At 40.2% G+C, this 27,432-nt stretch overlaps 1 protein-coding gene across 5 annotated transcripts in view; it reads left to right on the top strand.

The window, feature by feature from the left end:
* The window catches only part of LOC119486933 (copine-8-like), an 89,002-nt gene that overhangs the window by 43,421 nt on the left and 18,149 nt on the right, over window positions 1-27,432 (top strand). For 4 of the 5 annotated variants that reach the window (XR_005206614.1, XR_005206615.1, XR_005206616.1 and 1 more), the window contains 14 exons: window positions 2,106-2,169; window positions 4,619-4,722; window positions 5,681-5,785; window positions 6,832-6,873; window positions 7,765-7,840; window positions 9,588-9,644; window positions 10,922-10,983; window positions 11,272-11,318; window positions 14,430-14,611; window positions 20,447-20,574; window positions 22,668-22,770; window positions 23,847-23,904; window positions 24,627-24,700; window positions 25,779-25,976. Coding sequence is in view for 1 of the 5 variants with exons in the window: in XM_037767494.1 (XP_037623422.1) it covers window positions 2,106-2,169; window positions 4,619-4,722; window positions 5,681-5,785; window positions 6,832-6,873; window positions 7,765-7,840; window positions 9,588-9,644; window positions 10,922-10,983; window positions 11,272-11,318; window positions 14,430-14,611; window positions 20,447-20,574; window positions 22,668-22,770; window positions 23,847-23,904; window positions 24,627-24,700; window positions 25,779-25,976 (1,300 nt within the window). In the remaining 4 variants the exon portion in view is untranslated. The remainder of the gene's footprint in view (window positions 1-2,105; window positions 2,170-4,618; window positions 4,723-5,680; window positions 5,786-6,831; window positions 6,874-7,764; window positions 7,841-9,587; window positions 9,645-10,921; window positions 10,984-11,271; window positions 11,319-14,429; window positions 14,612-20,446; window positions 20,575-22,667; window positions 22,771-23,846; window positions 23,905-24,626; window positions 24,701-25,778; window positions 25,977-27,432) is intronic. The other variant, XR_005206617.1, reaches the window with a different exon arrangement.

The following is a 27,432-nucleotide window of genomic DNA, read 5'->3' as shown; positions in this document are numbered from 1 at the left end:
TGCCTCATGTATTCTAAGGGGCTGATCAACCCGAGACGCATCACTACAGGCGCGACCACTTCAAAAACACTTTGGCAGAGCTCATCGGGCAAAACGGCGCGGTGCACTTGTGGAGCAGGGCTGCGTGCGTAACTGGGTGATCAAATGTGATTAACGGAAAATATGTGGTGTCTTTCTCAAAGACTATAGCCAACGTGAAAATATCACGATTTGTGATTTTTAATATTGGGTTATACAAATAAAATTGACCTGACTTGGCCCAACCATACCGTGTATTTTACAAATACGAATCCAGATGCAGATGAAAATACATTTTGGTTATTAAATGCAATTTTGAGTGCAGCTTGTTATTTTTAACATGTTGCCTCATCAATCTAGAATATAAGCTGTATCAGCTTAAGCTTTATTACAAATATGTGAGGTATTGATTATCAGCACACAAAGGTATCACAGTCTAAAATCCCATTTACCATCTATTGATGTTCCCATCCTCTCTCTCCCTTCACTCAACAGCCTCTCATCCATCTTTCTAGTGACTCTGTTCTTCCTCCTCTCCGTCCGTCTCTTTCTTGTTCCCTCTCTCTATCTCCCTGCCATTTTCCCATCTGGCCCCTTACTGAGCGATCTCTCTGCTCATATACAGTGAATTAATTTCACTGAATGCTTCCCCGTGCATCAAAGGACGGCGGTGTGTCTCAGGTGACGGGGGTGGGGGTGGGATGGGGGGGTATCAAAGCCTCGCTTCAATTTGCCATCAGTTTCTCCACGTGTTATTGTACTGGACAGTGCTTAGCCAAATGAAATTATCTCTCCCACTTCCTGGCTCTGAATCAGGCCCGGGGTCTGTGGCATTCATCTGGTCTATTTTTAGTGGTCAGTCTCCCTCGGCTTTATTGGCTGAATATTACGCTTCGCCAGCTCAGGACGTAAACAAACATCGCAGCTGAAATGTCACTGGATGTGGTTACATTATTTTGACGTCCTTTCTTTTTTTGAAGGGATTCATTCAGCATAAATTAATATTTATCGAAGCAATCAGGCAAATAAATGTGAGAGAGACTGAGAAGAAGATTCATTTGATTCCAGGTCTGCAGGGGTCTCAGTTGATAAAGTATCAGTTTGAGCATTTACGTGACATTTTACCTGCAGAATAATGTTGATTATCAGTGTCATAAATACTTCTGTTTGCCTGAAACTATTATTTGTGTTGGATAAATGCTACATGTAGAAAAAGACTTATGGTATTTATCAGTATGGATGACCATGACAGTTTTTCCTCACCAAAACTTAGCGCAAGTTTGGAGCTTTATTTAGCCTCCTTTGCGACAAGCTAGTATGAAATGGTTGGTACCAATGGATTCCTTAGGTTTTGTAGTTCTACTTCTAGTTGTCTAGTCATATGATGCCAGTATATTCAATCTAGCGTTAAAACCCGCTACAACCTCCGAAAGAAGTTAATTCAAAATTGCAAGTTGCGTTAAAGAAACTAGTGGCGTTAAAACAAATTTGTGTTAACGCGATAATGACGCATTAACTTTGACAGCCCAAATACAAACATATCTATATATACATACTGTATATATATATACACGTATATACAGTGTATACTGTATATATATGAACACAAAAAACAAATATACAGTTGAATGAATGATACTAATAAATATCAAACCACTCAACCACTAAAAAGCAGCCAGTATGAACTATGTACAGTGTAAATAAGCCATTACAGTATGTACAGTTCAATACGGGTCAGAGTTTCCCTCTTTCAGTTACATACAGTTTGCATGAAGCACTATACGTATCAGCTAACAGGGTCATATACAGTAGTGCACATAGTTGTGCAATAAAGCAAAGTTTTTGGTTTTTAGAAGGAGATGAAAAGAAGATGGAAGAAACAAAAACATTAAAAAATGATGCAAAAGTTAAAAATGAGCTCCAATACAGTATGGTTTCTATATATATATTTTTAATAAGTTGTGTATGAGTTTCCCTGGAACTCTGCTGCTTCAAACCATTGTCCTACCTGTCATAAACCCGTTGTTTGAGGCCTCCGGCTACTTAAATATAAAGGGAATATTTTCTTTTTTTCTTTTTTCTTCTAGTGGGATCCCGGGGAAGAAATGTGGCACCATCATAGTGCGAGCAGAAGAGCTGAGCAACTGCAGGGTAAGAGTCTGTTTGGTTCCCCTGATGATTCACTTCAAGTAAAACTTTCAGACTTTTCAGGTACTTTCCACTAATTAGACCAACCGTCTGGTTTTTAGGTCTTCCAAAGTGACAAGCTTGACCCACCAGATACTCCACATGGTTTAAACTAAAAACTCAGAGTTACTAGGAGACACAGGACTGGTTGTAATAAGGACATTTTTCCATAAATATTATTAAAATGCAGTAATCATAACAATTGTATACAAACTTAACTCATACATGAATACAGGCACATTATATAACCTCAGTTGCCAGTTTATTAGGTACACCTAGCTAAAACTATTGGAGTCTCTAATACAACACTTCCATTTATATCAAAGAGGATGGACAGATTATTAGAAATACCTCTCAATATAACTCAATATATTTCAACAACTGAACATTAGAAACTTCATGAAGGGAGGATTAATTGCAGGATTGTTGTATTAGACATTATTAGCAAGGTGAACCTAATAAACTGGCAACTGAGTGTACACATTACTACAGTATTATTTTCCCCAACACTTTCCTTCACTGCATCTTAGCATTGATACTGTATTGCTTTAAGAATACACCAAAGGCATTATTTGTGAATGTTTTATTTAAAAGTGTATTTTTTAAAATACCATTGTACTGCTGCAAGCCAGAAGAAGCATCGAGTACTATCACAGAACAGATACTGTGCTTTATTTTAACAACTTATGTTCCCTTTAACAGATTTGTAGTAACTGTTGCGCAGAGGGGGTTTGGTTGTTATTTTTGTTTGCTCTGTAGACAAAAAAGAAAATCCATTTTTGTTCATGGTGCTAGTTTCAAACAGTTTAAAAGGGCTGGTTTTCAGTCAAAGACACAGGAGACTCTCTGACGCTGTTGTCATGTCCTCAGTTGAACTTTGTGATGATCCAGACTGTGACTCTCTTTATGTGAATCCCTCTTTAATTCCAAAGAAAACTAAAATATTTGGACATTGTTTAGAAAATCAGCGATTTCTGGAAAAAGTACCTCGTCATTCTGGGCCCATTTTGTTGTTACCACAACAGCGACGTTGGTATTGTTTTCACCTTGTAAGTCTGTGTCTGTGGACAGATTTTTGTGTCACAACCGGGCAAGATGCAATCACGAAAATTTACAGATGTGTAGTTGACATCAGAATGAAGCAGGGTTCGACATTAACCATGGCCCAATGACCTGTGGCCACAAAAAGTTACTCTGTGGCCACCAAATATCCCCTGTAGGTGGCCCTGTGTAGCCACCAAGTTTCATCAGGTCTCTCTTGAGAATGAGACGGCGTGTCTCAATTAGATTATGGTATCCATATCTTAACCATAGACTGAATTCGACGCAAGCGAGCGTCAGCAGCAAAATCTGTTTGATTGTATTGTTTTCTATGGGAGCCTCCTTACTGGCTGTAACCATTTGCCCGTTGGGCCAGTGCTTTAAAATCTATCCGTCTATCCCTGTGAAGGCAGATTTCAAAGATGGGTGTGGTCTGAGCAAGGGTGCCAGAAGTAGGGGGGTAGGAAGTGGCTTTGTCCCCCCAACTTTATGCCCCTGGCCCTATTTGGCGTCGTAGCTGGTGTGGTCCCATCGTAAGATGGTCTCTAGTTCGGTGGTGTTTTTTGCCACCTGTAGATGCATCCCTTCAAAACAAGATATTTCCAGTGAAGTGTGATAGCAGATTTTTTTTCTTCTCTTAGGTTCAAACACCAAACGGTGAATGTGACATGTTGGTGTCCTTCCTTCAAATCAAAGAGCGATGGCTCTGTGCTGCCATTGTGCACCAAAATATAACAAAAGAAAGATAGACTGTAGAGACACCCATTTCTCCTCTGGCAATATACAACATGCCAGAATGTATTGCAGCAATCATAGCAGTTAATCATGTCTTGCTTTTTTGTTCATCTCACAGTCATCCTGGGAAATTGCTTAATTAAGAACTAGAACACAGAGAAATTCATTGTCTTAAAAAAACGTACAAAACTATTGAAAAATAACCCCTGCACATCATTAATCATAGATTTAAGATGATATCGTGGTGTTAATATGCAAGTGTCAAGAGTGCTCGAGGGTGGAATTAAGCCTGATAATCTTGATTTAATCTTCTAGTTTCTGTTTTCGGGCTAGTGAAGATCAAAATTTAATATCAGCACCCAGAACTCAGTGTGCTGAAAATATCACAATGTTTACAAATAAAAGTAATATTGAAATATTTGGCCAGTCCTGCATTTAAGTGATAATACAGAAATCAGAAAGATCAAATAGACTTTTAAAATCAGAATTATTCTCCAAAATGTGTCTATAACTGACTGTATCTAAAGCTTATAAACAACAGTATGTCATATTACTTGTTGTGATAGCAACTGGTCACCTGGTATGACATTTTTCCTACCCTGAGGCTGTGTAACATCTATATTTTGTTCTGTTTCAGGAGTCGGTGATGCTGCAGTTTTGTGGCAACAAGCTGGATAAGAAGGACTTCTTCGGAAAATCTGATCCTTTTCTCGTCTTTTACCGCAGCAACGAAGACGGATCGTAAGTTGACAAGCAGCTTCCTCGTAGTATTTGTAGATGTCAGTTTGCTGAATAAACAAAAGCATCTACCTCAGTTTTACACACACAAACACAGCACGTAAACATGCCTGAAATGCAAATAGACTCGTGATTTTTCATGCTCCAGAAAGCTCCCATACAGAGCATATAAGGTCTAAACTGCCTATGTGATGTTACATAATTCTCGGTGCTGTATATGTGACTTAACGCCGTCCAGACGTTAACAGGACAAAGCAGCAGAAGGAGGGATGAGCAGAGATAATAGGACAGAGTTGACATAAAGGGAGAAAGGATGGATAAGATGGAGTTAAGTGAAAAATGTGTGCGGAGGTCGCACTTTCTTTGCCCCGCAGATGCTTTTATTCAAGTCGACTTCAGCGTCTCAGTGAAGACACACATTCTCTTTTTGTGCAGCTGGGTATTTACTGATGCAGCCTAAATGTTCAGCCGCAGGGTATAACAGCAGCACGCTGCGGTTACAAAGAGCCAGACTAGGTGCCACGGAAAAAAAAGAACAGAAAGCTGTTATTTCAGCCAAAGATCATGCTGTATGAAATACTTTTAACACTGCACTAACAGAGAGAGGAGGTGCACACTTGAAGTCGTTTTTGTCTGCTACAACATATATATCTGCTCTGTGAATCACATCTCCTGTGATCTCCTTTGGGAAAAAAGAGGCAGAAACCAAAAGGGAGAAATGTATATTAAATATTTTTGGTTTCATGATGGCGCAGGCTAGTTTTACATCAATATCTACGTAGATGGAGACCAGCCATATTTCCCCAAATACCTTTTTTTTCTTCCTTTTAATAATAAAAAAACTAATAACAATACATTTAAAAAAAAAATGCTGACTGCAAAAAGGGACTTAATGTGATTTCAGTTGGACTTTTAAAGTTAATTTGTCCTCTGTTAACAGCTTTGTATGTGTCACTCTCAGGTATACCATCTGCCACAAAACAGAAGTGGTGAAGAACAATCTGGATCCGGTGTGGCAGGCTTTTAAAATCCCTGTCAGGGCGCTGTGTAACGGAGACTACGACAGGTACAGTAGACAAACACAAACATTTCACTGAAAAATGAAGGATTTGGATGTATAAATACAGTATATTTGACATATACCAGCTATAGCAAAACAAGTAACACAGGGACACAGGAAAAAAAAACGTAGAAAATGTATTTTTCATTTCACTAGGTCTTTAAGGGAGCAGTCAGTACGATTTTTCGCTTTATTAATGTACTAGTGCAGTTCCCGTTCACGGTGTGCCAGTTCGGAACCTTCCGGTTGCTTGGCTCCCGGTAACCTCCCTCCTTGCAGCGTTGTCGGGGGCTCGTGCCTGTTCGTAGTGTGTGGCCTTTCAGAGAGGGCTGATTGCTTGGCCCCGAGGAAGTACTGAGCTGTAACATCACCTAGCTCAGCTGGGTGAGCCAGCAGTATCGAGAGTATAGATGCACGCTTCCTCCTGCGCAGTGATACGGTTGGCAGGTCCATTGTAATTCCGTTATACTGGAGAGAAGGCAGAAATCTCTACGGTTGATATCTCCAACACACGGCAACTCACACCAAAACAATCTAGATTGATAAATGGCACAACAGGTAAGAGACAAAATATGTATTTTTGATTTTGGGTTGAACTGTCCCTCTAATAAATATAGTGCTATGCTATATTGGCCATGCATAGCGTTTTTAACACAACCAACTTTTATCCGACGACACACACACATGCAGCTCAAAAACATTGAATATTTCCCATCAATACCTTCATGAACAGCAACGTAAGACTCATTATTTCATTCTAATACAGATTTAGAGGAATGGGCATCCTTGGTTGGTGAAGTGCTTCGTAATTCTTATTTTTTTTTTTTTTTATCTTTTTCTAATTCTTTTCTTCTTTGCCTGGGTTACACCAGGGTATACTGATAACTCCCCTCTCTGCATCACGTGGGCTTGTCCACTTAGGACCTCCCAGCCTTCCACGGACCAGTTACCAGCTTTTTTAAGCAGAAAGACTGTAAATCAGCGGTGCTAATTAGTTTTTTAATGGGATTTTCCTCCCCCTTCCCCTCGTCCCTCTTCTTTTTTCCCTACAGGAGCATTAAGGTGGAGGTGTACGACTGGGACAGAGATGGAGGGTGAGGGAACGACGCTCTGTCTTTTGTCCTGTTAAACTTACAGCGATAATGTCTGCACTGCGTTGTGTGTTAATGATGCTCCATCCATCTGTAGAGTATCATTTTATTGACATCCTGCTGTGAAATAAACACCACATACATTTGCAACAAGGCCCTGGGGCGGAGTAAATGTAGTAATTACCTATGAGCTATATATTATGGTGACTAGTATTTCTTCATTTATTAATCCTACATGCCATTCTAAGATGATTTCTGGCCTGATGACATTTTTGCTCCCAAAAGAATGAAAAAAACTGCCCTGAAAATACAAGAGCATATGTGCAAAGTAGGGAAGGACATTTGGGATTATAGTCACAGATCACCCTCCAAAATGTTTGTCCTTATACACCCTCTTGTTTTTAGAGCAAATACTGTAGAAAAATATCACTGCGACATGTGACATCACTCCCTACTGCTTTAAATATACATTAATAATACCGCTTGAACGGTCTCTTGACAGATAGACTTCATAGAATCCGTCGGGAGAATAGAGACGGCGTTTATCTTTTGAAGCAAATGAAATCCCAGTATTCGGGATCACAGTTTGCCCCTTCATTGTTCATTTCACAGGCAGATTTTGACGCTTGAAGGGCGTTTTGCCCCGAGCTCTCACAAATGTCTGACCCTGATTCCAATCGCGTTGATTATCTCCATGAAATTATGAAATTGGTTGCTACGCCCACGCCTCCGGTAACCAAGGAGCTTGTTAGTGATACCCCTGATTTCTCCTGTACGTTGTACTAAAGATTATTCATTATTTATTCACTATACTGCTTCTCACTATAAGGCAGAACATGTTTTTTTTTTTTTCATTGGGGAGGTAATGTGACCGTGTGTGATCGTTTTTTACAGCCATGACTTCATCGGCGACTTCAGCACCAGCTACAGAGAAATGTCCAGAAGCCAATCACAGTTCCACATCTATGAGGTGATATTCTTCACACATACACACGCACACACTTGTACTTCCATACTTGTGAGGATTTATTATCCTCTCATCCTTTCCCTTACTCTAACCTACCTGACCTTTTTACAAATCATAAAACCGAGTCTTAACCCTCAGACAGCTCTTTGACCAAGTTAGGATCAGACAAAATGTTCTCACTTTCCAAAAATGTTTTCGCAATCACTCAAATTGGTCCATGAAGGGGAGATCAATCTGTGATATGGGAGCATTTTTTTGACAGAGCATGAGGAGAAAAAAGTCAAAAATCGTTTAGCCAAAAAGTTTCCCAAAAAAAACCAATTTGCATTTCCATCCATGCAGTCCATCCAGTCAGAAGTTATGTAGAAAGTTAAAATAATAATGCTCTTGCACAATACATGTCTCTTTGTACATAATTCATGAGAGTTGTGTCCAGATGAGAGCTATGGACCCAGGCTTCAGTGCTAAAAAAACCCAGAGACATACAACATAATGGAGGAGACGTCAGCAAAAATCGATTTTTCACAATAATGTGAACATAACTATTCCCTTTCCTCCTCTCCCCTTGTGTGTAGAGTCAGATGACAACAACATAGATCTTGAGCAATATCGATTTACATTACCTTGATGTGGTAATTTAAAATATAGACACACACATACTTAGGCACAAGGATGATTTTAAAATTCCTTTAGGGGCTGAGCACAGCCAACATTTTCCAGAGCAGCGCATCACCACCTCGTGCAGTTTTATGTAGATTTCAAGGGCTTACAGGAACATTTAAAATGAATAAAAACCTGCCTTTCTGGTGTATATTTCGATTCAAGTCATTACGCTTGCACTGCACATGCTGACACGGAGTAATACGTCAGCCATTATACATGGACTCTAGTGATTATTTAACAGGATGATATAGCCTATCGATGAAATACGCAAGCACCAGTTCCTCAAAAGACTGACTTCTGTCTCTTCTTCTAATGCTCAGTGCAGTTTGCCGACCTGGTCCATTAATTTCTACTCCAGCTGCGTGTGTGAGCAAAACATAAATCACTGAAGGTCAAGAGTCAGAGAAGGTGCTTATGAGGCACAACCTGAATCAGAGGCAGGACGAGCAGGGCGTTCTCTCTCCACACGTTTGCTGAACGTGATGTAAACTCGTCAGTCTCTGCCCTTTTTCAAATCAGATTTTTCCAGACTTCCTCAACCTTTTTTTAACTCTTAATGTCATCGTTTACAATAGTGGTGTAGTTTTGAAGTGTCTTTAGGCTTTTGACCTTTACACATCTGTGGTACAGACAAACCGTGAAGGAGTGTCTGTGACATCACCCATCAAATTTAGCTGTGGTGACTTAAAATTTCAGCCAAGTGTAAAAAGCCCCGACGGAGCTCATGTTGAGTGAGGTTGGAGGGTAATACTGTAGGTTGAAATACCTGTCAGACAAACCAAACAAGAACTCAAAACAATATCCCCGTGACCGTGACACACGTTTTAAAAACTGTGTGCATCGTGAGCATTTTTGGAGACGTTTGAGGTTTCTAATGATTTCATTCCGACTTCCTTTGGAAGCAGTGGCTCGTGAAATAAAATAATATGAACACGGAAATTGGACAAAGCTAATTCCCTAATTTTTTTTTTTTTTAATTTTGCTGCTGAATGGAGTCTATGTTGATTGAACCAAGAAGAAGTCATGAGTCAGGATTTCCCACTGCTCACTGAGACACAACAAACACAAGCCTCTGTTTTCTCCACAGGTGCTAAATCCAAAGAAAAAAGGAAAGAAGAAGAAAAAGTACCAAAACTCAGGAACGGTGAGTTAAAATTTCTATAAAGAGTTCATATGATTTATTTATGAATGTATTTTTAACCTCTACATTGTATACAGTAACAATACGAAGTAACAGCGATGCCAAAACGACAGGTCGACAATACATCACATCACTTTTGAACCTCAAATTTCCCAGTTGTTTACAATATGTGACCTCAGGTTTTAACTGAAATACCCCTCACAGGAGCTATTTTTCTTTTTTTTTTTTTTACACTTTTATGTCTCATGGTCTTTCATTCTAACACTGCAACACTGAGAAATTTAAATTTTAAGCAAGATGAGATTTGGTTCCACACACATATCCATACTGCACACAACTGAAAAATCATGAATTATGGCTACATCACCAACTCCAGACATCCAGGGGCCCCAAAAGCCTCAGGTTCAGCCTGTTTGAGCTGCTTTTTTCGTAATTGATTACTCACTACTGAAGTATAATATCCTCTGTGTCCTGCATTACTATGTAATCTTGTGGTTTTGTCTTCTATTTGTGTCAAAATCTAGTTCTAATATCTTTTTTTTATTTTAGTTTGTAATAATGTGCTCACATAGTGCATTTTCCTAAGAAGAAGTTGTGTCTGAACTGAAATCTGTAACAGAGGGGCCGGGTTGTATTCCAGTGTAGGAGTACTGGTTGGTTTTTGGGTCTTAAAGGGATAGTTTATGTGTTTTGAAGTGGGGTTGTACGAGGTACTTATCCATGGTCAGTGTATTACAGCAGCAAAATGTATTTTAGCCGCCTAAAAGAAATCAATATCAGTATAAGCGTACGCTATATTTAGAATATTTTCACCGCTTTATCTTGCTGTCGGACAACTCTTTCCTACAAAGAACTAAGTTTCTCTTTCAGTTTATTCCCTGTCAGAAAATATTCTAAATATAGTGTACACTTAAACTGGTCTTCAAATAAATACAAAAAATACTAGTGTGCTGTGTGCACTGTATAGCAACAGGGACCCAACAGCAATGTTTTGCCTCTGGGCCCAGACAGTTTAATCCGGCCATGCTCTGAGCAGGTTCTGCTGCTAGCACTGAATCAGGAATCATTAGATTTGTGTAACACAAACCTCATAGACATACATGTGCTTGATGAGTTTGTAGTCCACTTAACCAGCCTGACCCCAGCCTGTTTTCACCATCACAAGATGACAAAATTACAACGTTATGACGGTTGGTTTCATCTGAAAATCAGGTGCTACATTAACAGACTCTGTTCATACTGTAAAAGTGATTCTTGTCCTGCAATTTCCCGACCTACAGGTCACCCTCCTGTCCTGCCTCGTGGACACCGAGCTCTCCTTCCTGGACTACATCCGAGGCGGGTAAGTTCACAATAAATGGCCGCATATGATTCTGCAGAGATTAAGCACCGGCATCGCTCTCACCGTTAAATCCAGAGTCACTTGCTTGCAGTCGTGATGTTGTGTGTAGACTCAGCTGAGAGGATTACTGCACCGCGTTTATCTCCCAGCTCCGATATTAAGACTGACAGCTGCCGATAACCCGCTGCTTAATTGCTCGCCGCTGCACGCTTTGAAACATGCTGTGGTATAATCTAGCATGATTGATGGTTCCACGTTACTCCTTACGTGACTTGTTTTCTCTTGTAGGACTCAGATTAATTTCACAGTGGCGATTGATTTCACGGCATCAAATGGTGAGTGTGTTAAAGCTTTTGCTTTTATCAATGAAATCCCTTCTTGAGTGTATCGAACAGATGAAACTTTGGTGGTTAGCACTCTGATCTTTATTTGATGTGAACTCTTTAGTATTTCCTTATCAGTCAGTTTTAATTGACTTATTCTAATGACGCTTTTACTCAGAGAAAATATGGCAAAGCAGCTGAAAGTTGAACAATTATTTGAACATTATCTATTACTTTAAACTTCTGAGCTCAGTTTGAAGTTCTCTATTGACCACAATTTGTACAATTTGTGCCTCAGTCTAGATGGAAACTTACTACACCCACACTTTTCAAATTGCATTTCCAAGTCGGTGTTTATAAAGCCCCACAGGTAAAACTGCTGTACATTTGTCAGTGACGACAATTTAACAACAAACAAAACGGGCAATTCAGTGCAGAAGACTTTGTCACAGATGAGCGATGTTCTCATTTTAGTGAGAGATGATGTACAAAGTTAATATATGTAATACAATTATGGTGACATCATTATGTCACGGGAGAAATGAGTCGCGTTCTTTGCTGCCATCAAATCAGTTTTCCACCTCCCCGTCTTTGAGAATGGCAGAAATAATAGTGCTATTATGCGTATAATTACATTATTTAAATTTTTTTTATTGGTAACGGGCAACATGCTGAAGTTTTTCTTTTAGTTGCTCATATTTGCAAAACTACTAACAGAAGTTGTTTCAGACTATAACAACCTTATTATTTATTTTATAATGCTGCACCAAGCAGTCCGTTAAGATTCAATGAACATGATTTAAAGCAGTGGTTCCCAAACTTTTTCACATCAAGGACCCCTAAATTGACACAAATTAGACCACAGAGCCCCATTAGATTAGATATGGCAGGGTCTCCCATTTTATAGGATTTTTGCTTTTAGATGTTTTATTACAGAAAGTGCATGAAACCGATGACAGAAATAATCATACACTGTCATTGATTTCCCTTTTTGCTGGGGACCCCCTGAAACTCCCTCAAAAACCACTGATTTAAAGGATAATATCTGTGATATTCTATGTTTTCCTTATTATTAAAAACAGAACATAAAAAACAAAAAACAACAATGAATTGAGAACAAATAACAAGTTTCGTTTTGAGCCTGAGCCTGAAATATGTCATTTTTCTATACCATCGAGCGCCATTGCTGTTTAGAAAACTATCAAAAATGTATGAGCCATAATGTTCCTTCATTATGATGAACATTGGAGCTAGGGCCGGATCGGATGTCATTGTTCTACATTCAAAGCTTCTAGTGAGTTTTTGTGTCTGTCGTCATATTTTATGATGTCATCACTCTAAAAAAAGTTAAATAAAATTGATTTTTTTTTGTCATTGTGGTTATATAAATGTTATTTATGGTGCTGTTAGATTGCTGCTAGACCGCCCCACTAATACAGGTGCGTGCCTCCCTTTGTGTGGGCGAGCGACCCCGGTGATAATGTTGTTTTTGAAAGGCTAAACGCCAACAAATATGGATTGAAGCTGAATATTTTTTTGGATAAATACATGATATAAATGATTTACATGTACATACATGTAATTTCTTTCAATAAATTTTGACTTTTTGACTTTACAAGTGTGGAGAAGGGGGTATTGATGATATACAGTATATCATGTTAATAATACATATATGGTAATATTGTGTAAATAATCCAGCCTCTCTTAAATCATTTTATATATACTGTATATAGTCATGGTTACAGACTCTCTCTCCACCTCCCTACACTCGTATTTTGAGTGTAATTCATTTGCCAAAAAAGAGACATAATGCACAATAAACAAATTTAAAGATGATTTTGACTGATAGTATTATTATTATTTTTATTTAAATTTTCTATAGATATCGCGATAATATCGTTATTGTGAATTCTTTTGGCCACGATATCGTGTAGTGAAAATCTGATATTGTGACAGCCCTACTGTACTCTGAGGTCATTGGAAATGTTTGGATCACACAAGTCTGAAACATTCGTACGCAGCCGCCACTGGAATCTAATTCTACAAATAGTATAATACTAATAATATTAGTGTAGCCTGATCTTTAGCTGCCACTGTACAGAAATACCGTCTTTAAACACAATGAATGGCCATGCAAAAAAAAACAAAGAAAAAAACTGTGAATGCCAACGTTATAAATGAAGCTTCAAACTATTCAGTACAGCCCTAATGGGAGCTGTAGTTTATTTTAATTAAATCCCACATCCTCAGTCCTGTTGTTGGAAATACTCAACAGAGCACCACATGTGTATTAATCTGTAGCTGAAAATAGTCCCCAACAAATTAACTATTTTCTCCTGTATGAGTAACGTTTGCTAAAAACTACAGTGCCCAGCTGTTTTAGGAAATAACTTAGCTTTTTTTTTTTTTTTTTTAATGAAATGGCTTATTTCTGACCCATTTTTAAAGAAATAACTAATGGGTTTGGGGCTGAAGGCTACAGACGCCAGCCTTATCCTTTAATGTCACTATTGTGATGACAGTTTTTGGATTTACTGTCATGTATTTTATCTTTATCTCTTCTCGTTTCCCTGTTGGGGCCAAAAATAAAGACAATTAAAGCCAGACTTTTGTTTTTACCATTTTTATCATTCCTTGTTTGTAGTTTTGATTGTCAAGAGCAGCTTATTGCATTTATTGACAAGAAAGAGTAGGGTTTTTTTTGCAAATCAAAGTTGTTTTTTTTAATCTGACGACACTGCATCATTTCTGAATAATCACAAGATTTTACTTATTTATGATAGTGGGATAGAAGTTCTTTGAGGGTCTTCTGCACTGTAGCTCATCATCTTATTAGTGCAAGTGCTAAATTGGAACAATGGCTTCATGTAATTAGAAAAAATTGTGGTACCTCACACCACCCGCTGAGGTTTGAGGCAACCAGTGAGATTATTACTGCCTCCAGTGCAGCTGTGCCTAGGAGAAATGTTTGTGTAACTAAAACTCCAGTCTGCGTTTTAACCCCCCCTTCCACCCACTCCAATCCTTTTTTATTTTAATATGACTCACAGCCCAGGGGGAGCAGGCGTAATTACAGTTTGATGCTGATGTGTGTTATGTTGTGTTGAACCGTTCGGGTCCCAGGCAATCCGTCCCAGCCCACCTCGCTCCATTACATGAGCCCATACCAGCTGAACGACTACGCCATGGCGCTGAGGGCCGTCGGAGAGATCATCCAGGACTACGACAGCGACAAGATGTTTCCTGCCCTGGGCTTCGGTGCCAAGCTTCCCCCAGACGGACGGGTGTCGCACGAGTTCGCCCTGGTGAGGAAACAACTTTCTCCCTAATTTGCATCATCCAAACATCCATCCACTCAAATCCTCCAATCATCTATTCTTCCAAATATACTATAGGCACATACTGTATGAACAGTTGCAGTTATATGTGCGTCTGTTTCTCTGCATAAACCTACGTAAAGCATGCAAACACATGTTCATTTATTCAACATAATCAAAGTCACCAAACAAAACCATGATGAAGAAGAGGTCACTTTCTGAGGCCTCCACCAGGTCAGATTTGACAGGAAGTCGCAGGACTGATTTACATCATATTGCTTTATGGCACAAAGCAGGAAAGTGACACCGTTCTTCCAGTGCTAAAAGATTTCTTGAGGTGTTGAATGAGTGAAGTAATAAATATAATTCAAATGAAACAGCCTTGTGAGGCTGTACATAGGCACAGCTTTGATGATGGGGAAATGTGAAATGTTATGACGATCACCAACGTCATAAGGATACGTTGTCTAGGAGCCATCAAAACAATGACAAATATTGTCCAGAAACCCTCACAGGTACTGCATTTAGCAAAAAAAAAATGCTCATAACATAGCAAACTGCAGCCCAACAGGCAACAACAGCTGTCAGTGTGTCAGTGTGTCAGTGTGCTGACTTGACTATGACTTGCCCCAAACTGCATGTGATTATCATAAAGTGGGCATGTCTGTAAAGGGGAGGCTCGTGGGTACCCATAGAACTCATTTTCATTCACAAATCTTGAGGTCAGAGGTCAAGGGACCCCTTTGTAAATGGCCATGCCAGTTTTTCCTCTCTGAAATTTAAAGCATGTTTAGTAGTATGAGATGGTTGGTACCAATGGATTCCTTAGGTTTTCTTGTTTCATATGATGCCAGTATCTCCACTCTAGCTTTGAAACTGAGCCACTACAACATCCGAAATATCGAATTGCGTTAATGCGTTATTATAGCGCTAACTTTGACAGACCAAACAATAAAAGATCGATGATTGACGTATGTATATCGACACAATATTGCCAAGCAAAAAATCGCGATACAATGCTGTATTGATTTTTTCCCCCACCCTTAGTAGATGTGGACTTATTTAATAATGGATCATTTTGAACTTGAAAGTCAGGGGATCACCAGAGTTTTGGGATTTATTTTCTTAGAAACATGAATGTCTTTAACAAATTTCATGGCAATCCATCCAATAATTAAGATATTTATCATCTTAAATCAAATCAGAGAAAAAATCTTAGAAATAAAGATTTTCTTTGTGACATGAAGCAATAGGGCTCATGAGAAATGTGGTGCTAATTTTGAACAACATTAAGATCAGGACAGGCAGTATAAAAACAAAGTTGGCTTGTTCCCAGACTGCTGTTGACTATGGCACTGACAATAAATCTTTTAAAGGCTTTCATGCCAGTTGGAGGAAGCTTGTGTGTCACAGTTAGAGCACATGCAGCATTTCTCAAAGGAAGATGTAAACATAAAGTTATTACCAGAACCATGTAATAAAAAAGTAAACTGAAAACATACAGCATGCAAGCAGGAACTTTCATACACAGATGGCCAATTACAGGCAGCAGTTTATTGGCGGGTGGTGAACGCTGCTGTCCATGTATGTTAGTACATGTCCGTCCGCCCATTCTTCTGGAGGGAATTTTTTCAAATTTGGCACAAACGTCCACTTGGACCCAAGGATGACTTGATTCGATTTGTGTGGTTAAAAGTCAAGGTCACTGTGACCTCATGTCCGTCCCATTCTTGTGATATCTCAGGAACGCTTCGAGCAAATTTCTCCAAATTTGGCACAAACGTCCTTGGATTCAAGGATGACCTCACTCGATTTTGGTTGTCAAAGATCAAGGTCACTATAACCTCATGAAACACGTTTTTTGGCCATAACTCAAGAATTCATATCCTAATCATGACAATTTCACACAAATTTCTAACAAGATAAAATGATGAAGGGATAACATTTTGGACAGACATGGATGTAAACTGTAATTTGACTGGTCTGCGGAGGCATTCAACCGTGAGGCGGTGATTCTAGTTGGCTGTAAACACACCAAATTTAGGTTTTTTTTATGTATAAACTGTCAGTCTATGTCTTACTGAAGTGACAATAGTTTCATTTCTTTAGGGAAATTATACCAAGGTATGACAATCATTTGATAACTCTAATTTATGGAAATGCACACAGTACGCTAAGGATCTGGATTAGCTGTTTCCTCCATTCAACACTATCAGGATTCAACCATGCCTCTTTTCATCCATTCCTCTCCGCCAATGTCAAGCGCTCCGGGGCTCTAGACTTTCTTGACCACTCCTCAGCCACCCATAATCCTCTCCCTGGTCCACTGTCCCTTCCAGATGTTGGTCCAGAGGCGTTTTACAGCCATTACAGCTGCTCAGTATTGGGTAACAGCTTCCCCAGAGGCGCCGAACCTCAAGACAAGGCACATATGCATTAATCTAACCATTAAGGATTTAACTCAGTCAGCTCTTAGGGAGGACGGCTGCAGCTGCGGAGCCGCAGTGGGAGAAAGCCACCACTGAATCTGACGTAATTATGCAAGCTCCATTTACAAAACAAAGGAGTCTCATGTGCACTGTTCAAACTCAGGGGCGACCAAGCAGAGTGAGAGTCAAGATGGTTTCATACTGAGATAATTAGAAAGCCCAAAACATATGGGTAGCTTAAATAATGTACTGTTTGCTTCTTTGTGAGTTTCTTTTGGGTGTCTTAAACCCAGTCAACCAGACATTAACTTTAATACGGAGGCTGCAGAGATACAAACACTACAAAAACTTTGCTTCAACATCTCAAAGGAATACCTCATTTATGAATAGGGCTGTATATCGATATTACATCTATATTGTGATATGAGATTAGATATCGTCTATCGTAATATGGCACAAGTGTTCCTGGTTTTAAACGCTGCATTACAGTAAAGTGATGTCATTTTCTGAACTTTCCAGACTGCTCTATCTAGTCATTATCTCCACATTACTGATGATTGTTTATAAAAAATCTCATTGTGTAAATATTTAGTGAGAGCACCAATGGTTGAATATCGTCGCAATATTGACATCGAGGTATTTGGTCAAAAATATTGAGATATTTTATTTTCTTCACACAAAATGTCCTTTTATGTATCAATTACTCCCCCCCCTTGTTACCTTGATTTCTTTTAGAAAACTTCAGGGTGAACGAAGAATCAAAAAACGGTGAAAAGTTTTGATGAATTGAAGTAAATGGGGGCCGCGTTTCACAACAGCAAAACTATATCAAAACACCCGTTTACAAACTATCACACAACTCGTGCAGTATAATCCAACTCTTATTTATACAATCATACGCTTAGACCTCAAACCCTACTATTAAAAACTCTTTGGATTCTCCCGGACGAGTAGCACGCCTTTGCAAGTGTGAGACTGTTTATGTGGAAGTGTTTTAAATAGTAAGGTTTTAGCCAAGATGCATGTGTTTGGGAAGTGGTAGAGAATACGACTGGATAAATGAGACTTATAAGACGCGGCCCCCGTTTACTTCAATTCATCAAGACTTTTCTCGTTGTTGTTTTTTTTAATTAAAAGTAACATGGAGTGAATAATTGATTTACAAACGTTCATTTTGTGGGTGAAGTATTCCATTAAAACAAGGATTGAAGCCAGTTGATGAGCTTCTGTCAGAGAAACTCATTCTAAAACAAATTAGCATCATGTTTTGTCCTCTCGTAACCTCTGTTGCAAACAAATCAAATCTCACCACAATGGATTTTTACCAACATGCTTCTCCTGGTATCCGTTCCTATTGCAGAGTTAAAAATGTGAAATGGCCCGCCTCAGGATATTCGCCACTGAAATGCTGCAACAGGAGAATTAAACTGTCGACATTTCACTAAAATATGTGTAATATGCTTGATGTAAGATTGGATTTAACGCCCTTAAGGGCTTGCAACCCTCTAGTGCCTCTTATACTAGGTAAGATGTTTTGATAATATTGAAGTATTATGGATGTTTTCTGCCCTCGGGTAGCCTGAGTATGCATGTAATCCTGTTATCCTGCAATTTGCATCAAAAACATGCCTGTTTTGAAAATAAAATGTAATTCCATCCCAGCCTTTTTCCCATAAAGGGATATAAAATCTACAAATACTTTTTTTTTTCTCCTTCAGGGTGGTGCTGTTTTTATTATCCCTCTTAGCCACGCTGTCTCTGAATATCAAAACAAACTACATTCAATTTCAGTTTAACTTTGATGCATAGTAGGTCCCAGGTGTACCACATAAATGTAATGTAAGCAAGTTATTCTAATTGCCCTTGAATATAGTTAACACATTTTTCAACATACATTGAAGCTGACATTAAATCAATGACAGAGACTCGCTGTATGTAAAACTAAACTGTTATCCGGTGGCGTATAGAGAACACCTGGAGCAAAAAAAGTGGCTGAAGATACTCCAGAAAAAACAGCATCATCCATCAGAGTTCCAGAAATGACATTAAAGTGTAATAAACCTCATAGACAACATAATCAGACTGTTGTCTTTGAATTTTGCTCGAGAAAAGGATCTTACTGTCTGTGTCTTCAGCTTGGAATAAAAGTACAAAGTGAGATTAATAAAGACTAAAGGCTTTCTGGACTCGGCTCCCTGATTCAACAGAGCTTCTACTGACACGGGGATTAGTAGACAAAGAGTTAACTGTTAAAAATCAGCTTACACATCCCAAATTAAATATATAACTTAATAGAGTTGGACAATTGTGGCCATCATGAATTTAAATCTCATTACTGTATGGACTACTAAAAGCTTCCAAGGACATTTTGTACATAAGAAATATCTTAATTTCTTAATTATATGAAGAACTGATCAATCCCATTTGCAATCAGCCTTCGTTGTCTTAATTAAATGTATTTTATTACAGTATTGGTACAAGTAAGCCCACTCCACACATCAAATACAGCATAGTGCCAGCTTGCCATCCCACTAGCTTAGTTACACCCAAGCTGCCATGAGGACAAAGTCATAAAGAGGGGCATTTATGGCTCTTCGGAGCTATATGAAAAAAAATAAATCTAGCCAAAGCAAGTTTCCCACAAGCATATCTAAAGAAATTGAGACACCCCGAGGTCTTCTAATCTTTACGACGAGACCCGTCTGAACCTCCTCTCAGCAATTCAGAAATGTTACATCTACATTTCAGCATGTTTCTCCCACAGTTCAGGGCTCAACAATATAGATTGCCCGATTGCCCGGGGCAAGTAAAATGCCAAAAACGGGCTTGTGAATCTAGCAACTCACTTAATAATTAACCACATTGTTGTTTCCAGAACTGATGCTGGAAGCAGCTAGGGAGTGAGCTAGAGCTGGGTATTGGTACTCGATACCTTTAAGATATCGATCAAAATAACCCGTTACCAAGAAGTATCCAAACTTCTCCAGTCAAACGATACCTGCAATTGATCCTTTTTGCACCTTTGGGTACCCACCAGTCTCCCCTTTACAGACATTCCCACTTTTCCCAGGGTTTCTGGACAATATGTATCATTGTTTTGTGTTGTTAATAGATTTCCAATAATAAATATATACATACATTTGCATAAAGCAGCATATCTTCCCACTCCCATGTTGATAAGAGTGTTAAATACTTGACACATCTCCCTTTAAGGTACATTTTGATCAGATAAAAAATGTGTGATTAATTAGAGATTAATCGTGATTGTTTATGGACAATCAGGCGATTAATCACAATTAAATATTTTAATCTATTGACAGCCCTAGAAAAAAAAACATTAATATTGAACCCTGCACTTTTTAACATTTTTTTGTCCTTCTTTTTTTTTTTGCAGAACGGTAATCCACAGAACCCGTACTGCAATGGCATCGAGGGGGTGATGGACGCCTATTACCAGAGTCTCAAATCTGTGCGTCTCTACGGACCCACCCACTTCTCCCCTGTTATTAACCATGTGGCCAGGTAGGTCCACTATAATCACAGCCAGGGACGAGGAACGCGTAGGCGGACACGCACGTAAACGCCACCACTACATTTACAGCTCTGCTGATGAAATTCCTGTAAGATCAATCGGCTTTGGTGAAATTGCAGCCGTGTGTGTGGGCTGCTGGACAGCGATCTGTGAAGAAAAGGGAGGGGATTAAAATAAATGTGCTAATAGCTCCGTCACCTAAGAAGAATCAATACTCGCTGTGGTGGTTTGGATACGGCAGTCCTTTAGAGGGCGACCGGTCTGCAGGATGACTGATGAGCTGCAAGAAAAACAGAAAATACACAGTAGAAGAAACAGTAAATGTCTCACCTCCTACCATTTCACAAATAAACCATAAATGAATCCTTATAGACACAAGTAAAAACCATTCTCTTCACTAATAAAAAGTCCATTAACGAGAAACATGTGGGCCCTCAAGTGCAGTTACATTTTTATTGGAGCAACAAATTATAAAAAAGCTGCTTTTCCACTGTTTTAAAAATTTAAAACAAACAAACCGGAAACTATGAGCAACACTTTCTCAATGTACACGAATAACCTCCAATAAAAAGTAATGTATAAAGTTTTAATTTTCCGACTTCCACCTGAAGTTCCCTATTGCCAGATCTCATCCTCATGATCCTCAAGACTGACTGTAACAAGCACTTTTCCCACCTTTCATCATCGGCTTTCAAATCCCATCTCTCTCTCTCTCTCTCTCTCTCTCTCTCTCTCTCTCTCTCTCTCTCTCTCTCTCTCTCTCGAGTGCCATCCGCCCACTCAGCCTGAGAATAGCTGCATTGTTCAGCGCTCACTTCTGTGGAGCATCTGACTAAAGCCCAGGAAGACATGGCTAAAAAAAAAAAAAAAAAGTGACACCAAGTCACGTCAGCTTTCTAATTGACTGACTGTGTGTGCGTAAGAGTGTTATTTAACGTATACTCTTATATATTATTAATATTGTCCTGTGACACATTTCATCCTGGTTTATATAACAGGAAACTGCTATGAGTGTAAGTTTAGAGCAACAAAAATAGACTTGACTCCAAGGTACATCAATGTGTAATGTAAAAATACTACTACTACTACTACCGGGTCCGTACTGGTTTGTAAACTGCCGTTTTGAAGCCTCGACTTCGGCGTTTTGGCTATCACCATTTTGGTTATTTGCAACCAGAAGTGACACGAGAGGGTGGAGCTAAGCACAACCGAATGCTGAATAAGACATTTTTTAGGCGACCAAAATGTTAATATTACCTTTCATGAACTGAAAACACACTGTGAAAGGGTTAAAGTTCTCAGACAAAAACAGACAACTCCCAGACCAGACAACGCCGTGTTATCAACCTGTCAATCACAAGGTAGCCACGCCCTAAAGCATCCCCTGCTTTATGGTCTATTTTACTCTAAATGGGACCATAATTTACTAAATAAACATCATGATGTATTGAAGATGACATGAAACTAACGACTGAGACCATAAACTCATGTTTTTTTCCTGCGATTGATTCACATCAACTTTTTTTTTCAAACTGTTTTTGTCATGAATACTTTCACACAGAACACGTATATTACACCGCCATTTGTTTTCGTAACAAGGTCGATATCTCTGAGCTTTCGCACCGTGAATAAAGGCATCAGTCAATCACGTTGTGCGGAACGGGTTGAGTTGCGCCTTCATTTATAAACTTTCCACTTACACTGTATAACCTATAAACTTTATAACTCAGGTTTTCTATAAAAAAAAAAAAGCCAAGATAACTGATGTCATCTTCAGAGTTATTTTCTCAGACTTTAGAAAGCCCTTCCAGAGCCACAAAAGACATTATACGACTGTCTCAAAGGTTGAATCGTACTCTTCGTGACCAGTTAATTGGTCTTGATGTGTTAAATCAGTTGAGTGCCCTTTCTAAATTAATATAGAGCGGTAGATTTCAGCAGGAAAGAAAAGTCAGAATATCCCTTTTGATGTTGATTAAATGTTAAAAGAAGTGACGTCTTTCTGCTTCTACCTCTCTTTTATTTTTGCTCATTTGACCTTTGACGCCCTGCCTCTTTCTCTCTCTCTCTCTCTTCATGCCAGGTATGCGTCAGCAGTGATGGACGGCTCGCAGTACTTCATCCTGCTCATCATCTCTGACGGCGTGATCACAGACATGGCACAGACCAAGGAGTCCATAGTCAATGTACAGTACCAGATTTAAACTCAATCTATGTACTGTACGTTTTATTGTTCACACTTTATTGGTAAGACAGGAGACAAGGCATTTTACATGAGTTCACAAGTGCTATTTACAGCATCATGGACAGCAGCAGTCCATGTAGCGTATGCTCGTATTCATTCGGGTAATTTACTGTAAAACATGTGAGGGCCCCTGGAGGTCCAGCTATGATTAAGCCACTAATGGAGATCTTAATAAACCAACAATGTGGAGGGGAGGTTATGGGCTGTCCTTCTCTTTTAGTGCTTCTCTGTCTTTCACTCATCTTCACTAATGAAGGGAGTGAGGGAAGAGGAAAGGGGGTCGGCCTGGTCAACCTCCCATCACCTCCCCCTGCAACCCCCTCCCCCAATCATGCTACGTTCAGCTCTAATAACTACGCTTTCTAATTAGAGTGATCGGAGTTGATGTGTGTAACGATTTTTCATATATTAGGAGCTCTCGCTGCTCACAGCCCCCACGCCTCCGTGTGATGTAATGTTATTGTAAAGTAAGATTCGAGAGTAATTATTTACAAGCCCGCGGAGAACCCGTGGCCCTCATATCTCGAGCAATTTGGGCGTCCATCTAATAACCACGGGAAGTTATGAAACGCTAAAAAACCTTCATTCATCACTGGAACTGTACTTTGCTGTCCCACTCGGCTAAGATTTAATAAACAATATTGCGGTGCAGGGCGGAAGTTCAGCTGCAGCTCAGGGCAGAGGGAAGATGTAAATGGGAGTCATTTTTAAGCTGTCAAGCTTTGGGAGATTTAGACAAAGTTGTAGATGCATGAAATTAGAAAACTCTGGCCGGACGAGAGGCTTTATGAAACCGGCGGCAGAGGGCAGATGGATTTGGACGAAGCCCGTCTGTCTTAACAATGGCATTGAATATTTTGCTATTGAGCTTCCTTTCCATGGACTGTTAGCTTACAGTTTGCGGGTTTTTCACTGGCAGCCTGCGGTGATTAAGATAGCAAATGGTGAAAAGAATGAATGTTGCTTCTTTCCCCTCATGTCTGATGAGCCTATTTTGTCTCCTCTCACCCTCAACAGGCTGCGTCTTTGCCCATGTCAATTATAATCGTTGGGGTTGGACCAGCGGAATTTGACGGTAAGCAGGGAGAAGATCACGTGCATGTGCATGTGTATGTGTTTATTTGCTAGCAGTAATCCTTCGCCTTCATTCTACTTCCTATCTCGCCTCCCACATGGTTCAGCCCTTCCTTGTGCAGCTCTTCTTTTCTTCCATTCTCCCTCCCCTTAATCTCCTCCTCCTCCTCCACTGACTCCCGAGGTTAAGTGGATGTGTACAATTCTCATTTGTCAGACCAGAGGTGGTGCTTTTCTTTCTTTCTTTCTTTTTTTCTGTTATTTTTTTTTCGTTAATGTACGATGGCCACGTTTCTCACCTCTCTCCCGTTTTGTCGTGTTTACAATTTACGGAGCAGTCCTCTGTAAAAAAAAAAAAAAAGCTCACTCGTGATGAGCAATTAGCCTGCAAAGTCAACAGGATTTCAAACGATTGTCACGCTTATGAAGTCATTGTGCTCGGTTGCATGATGTCCCCGTGGTGCACATCGTTGGCTCCGCTTACACGTATTTCAGCGCTGTTGTGTGCAACTCACTGTTTCACGCTCAGCGACGCAAACTCTGTGTACTCATGCCACGTTTGGCATCACCAACACTCCGAGGAATTGTAACCCAGTGGCACGCCAATGGCTTTGGCAGATTAAAACGCACTGACAAACCGCGTGCCATGTTTGCTCAGCGTGGCTTTGACATGGCTGCTGGAGTCTCCTGACAGGGCGTGACTGATGTGTTTCTCCTCCTCAGAAATGATCGAGCTGGACGGGGACGAGGAGAGGATCTCATCCCAAGGACGATACGCCGAGAGGGACATAGTTCAGGTACAGAGTATTCCCAGAGAAGACATGGCTGACTGGCTGTGAGACTGTTAGCTCAGCGGAGTGTCTGCAGAGAAATGTGGGATTTATGATTAATGGGAAAAGGTCACGGTGCTTGACCCTCTGCTGTGCTCTTGTTCTCAGTCTGCCATTTTTCTGTCTTCCTCCCGCTGTCTCGCTTCTCTAAACTACATCCACCTTTTCCTCTGTGTCCTTTTCATTCTCTTCTTTTCTTTCACTTTCTGATGTTTTATTTAACCATATCCTCTCATCTCTCCTCTCCTCTCATTTTATACCCTCTTCTCCTGTCCTCGTTTCCTTGTCTCCTCTCCTCTCCTCTCATTTTATATCCTCTCCTTCTCTCCTCTCTTCTCATTTCCTTGTTTCTTCTCCCCTCATTTTATATCCTCTCCTCTGACTCTCTTTGTTTCCTCTATTTTCCTCCTCTCCTCATTTCCTCTCCTCTCCTCTCCTCTCCTCTCCTCTCCTCTCCTCTCCTCTTGTTTCCTTGTCTCCTCTCCTCTCTTCTCATTTCCTTGTTTCCCCTCCTCTCCTCTTGTTCCCTTGTTTCTTATCCCCTCCTCTTTTTCTGTTGTTTCATTGTTTCCTACTCTCTCCTCTTCTCTCCTCTCATTTCCTTGTTTCCTCTTCTGTCCTCTTCTTGTTTCCTCTCCCCTCCGCTCATCTCCTTGTTTCTTCTCCTCTCCTCTTGTTTCCTTGTCTCTTCTTCTCTCCTCTCCTTGTTTTATCCCCTCTCCTTGTTTCCTTTTCTCTCCTCTCCTTGTTTTCTCTTCTCCCCTCTCCTTGTTTCTTCTCCTCTAACCTCCTTGTTTCCTCTACTTACCTCCTCTCCTTGTTTCATCTCTTGTTTCCTCATCTCTCCTTGTTTCCTCTCCTACCCTTGTTTTATTTCCTCTCCTTGTTTCTTCTTCTCTCTTCTCCTTGTTTTACATCCTCTACTCTCCTTGTTTCATCTCTTGTTTCCTCTCCTCTCTTTGGTTCTTCTTCTTTCCTTGTTTTATCTCCTCTCCTCTACTTGTCTCCTCACCTCTCTTCTCCTTGTTTCCTCTCCTCTCTGCAGTTTGTTCCTTTCAGAGACTACATTGACCGACGGGGTAACCACATCCTCAGCATGGCTCGCCTCGCTAAGGAAGTGCTCGCTGAAATCCCGGACCAGTTCCTGTCCTACATGAGGACCCGAGGGATCAAACCCGGCCCCCTGCCGCCTCCTTACACCACCTGTCCACCACCGGCTCTCCACCCCCTCCTCTGCAGACGGGTAAGCCGAATCTAAAGGCCGAGGCCTCGCTCCGACGCCGGCCAGCCGACTCTACTGGTCTCTACTCTCCTCTCTCTGCTTCTTCTTCTTCCTACTCTTCACTGGAAGCTTTTGAGACACACGGCGAACCTCGCTCGCTACTCTCATGTTGCACTTTCGGGAACGTTTGGCCATGAGCCGAGGGCCACGATGCGGATAACCCTGAGTGGGATGCTTCCACTTTTTTAGAAGAAGGGACTTCTCTGACGAATGAAGGTGGGGGTTTTGAAGGGTCGTGGTGGAGGTCTGAGTTTACCTACCTCCACCAGGAAGCGTTGACTGACAACTGACTGAAACGGACCTGAACCTGAAAAGGTCCAACACTGTTAATCTGCTATTTCTATTTCCACTTCCTCTCTCTTTCACAAAATCATGTCTCTCGATATATAAATGTTTACAAATTTGAGGACTGGGGTGGAGAATTTTTTTCAGGAGGAAATTTATACCGATCAATGTGAAAACCTTTCAGATTCCTATTTTTCGGCTGCAGAAACTGGAGGTTGTGACTTTGTACAAAAACGTTTTAGGCCCTGGTGCCACATTCTTCAATACAGAGTGTGTATGCTTTTTTTTTTATAAATGGAGCATGTGCTAGTTTAAGAGAAGCATGCACTGTTGTCCTGCACTCAGGGCTTTGTCCCTCCCACACAAACCCCCCCATCACCACCACCACTGCCATGTTCCATTAAGAACAAACCCATCACCCACTTGAAATCTTCCCACACTCTTACCTTCTGCTCCGTCCACCTGCCTTGACTCCCTGGGAGTCTGGTCAAATCAAATGCAGCAGGGACTTAAACCAGCCTTATACTCTTTTGTCAGACAACGTTCACAAGGCACCGCGTTAACCGTGGGTTCTGGAAATGTGGATCTCCAAGCCCAGAAGTCAAAAACACACATCTCACTACCGAACCTGACTGTGTGTCACATTTTAGTCTCTTTAATTTCATGGAACAACATCGTACTTCAGAAGCATTTTTGTTTTGTTTTGTTTTACGTCTCTCTACCTCTCACTTTGTTTAGTATTGCCAAAAAAAATTAAATAACAAAGTGTTGGTGTGTCAGTCTGTTGAGTTCACAGTCTTACCTTACTCACATCATAAAATATTTGCCAAACTGTAAGTTGAGAATTATAGCACTTCGGTAGCTATCAGATCAGGTGACTCACACCTTTGTGTTAGCAACACGCTGTGAATATGTGCACAGAAAACAGTTAACCAACAAAACCAAAACGCAAAGATGCTTTTATTTCAGCAGCTACCCGTATGGATCAAAGTAGTGACTGAGCACAGTTTTTAGTTCCACGTTGTCCAACAATATTGTAACTAAAAGTAATAATCAGTAACCCCTAAGGTTTAGTAAAGTAGCAGGTCGCTAATCACCTCCTTAAAGGAACAAAAACAGTGTTTTCGGTATC

Source organism: Sebastes umbrosus, chromosome 4 (genome assembly GCF_015220745.1).
Source record: "Sebastes umbrosus isolate fSebUmb1 chromosome 4, fSebUmb1.pri, whole genome shotgun sequence".
In the NCBI taxonomy this organism is placed as follows: domain Eukaryota; kingdom Metazoa; phylum Chordata; class Actinopteri; order Perciformes; family Sebastidae; genus Sebastes; species Sebastes umbrosus.
Note: the sequence above shows the minus strand (reverse complement) of the source record. Positions and strands in the feature narration are given on the sequence as shown.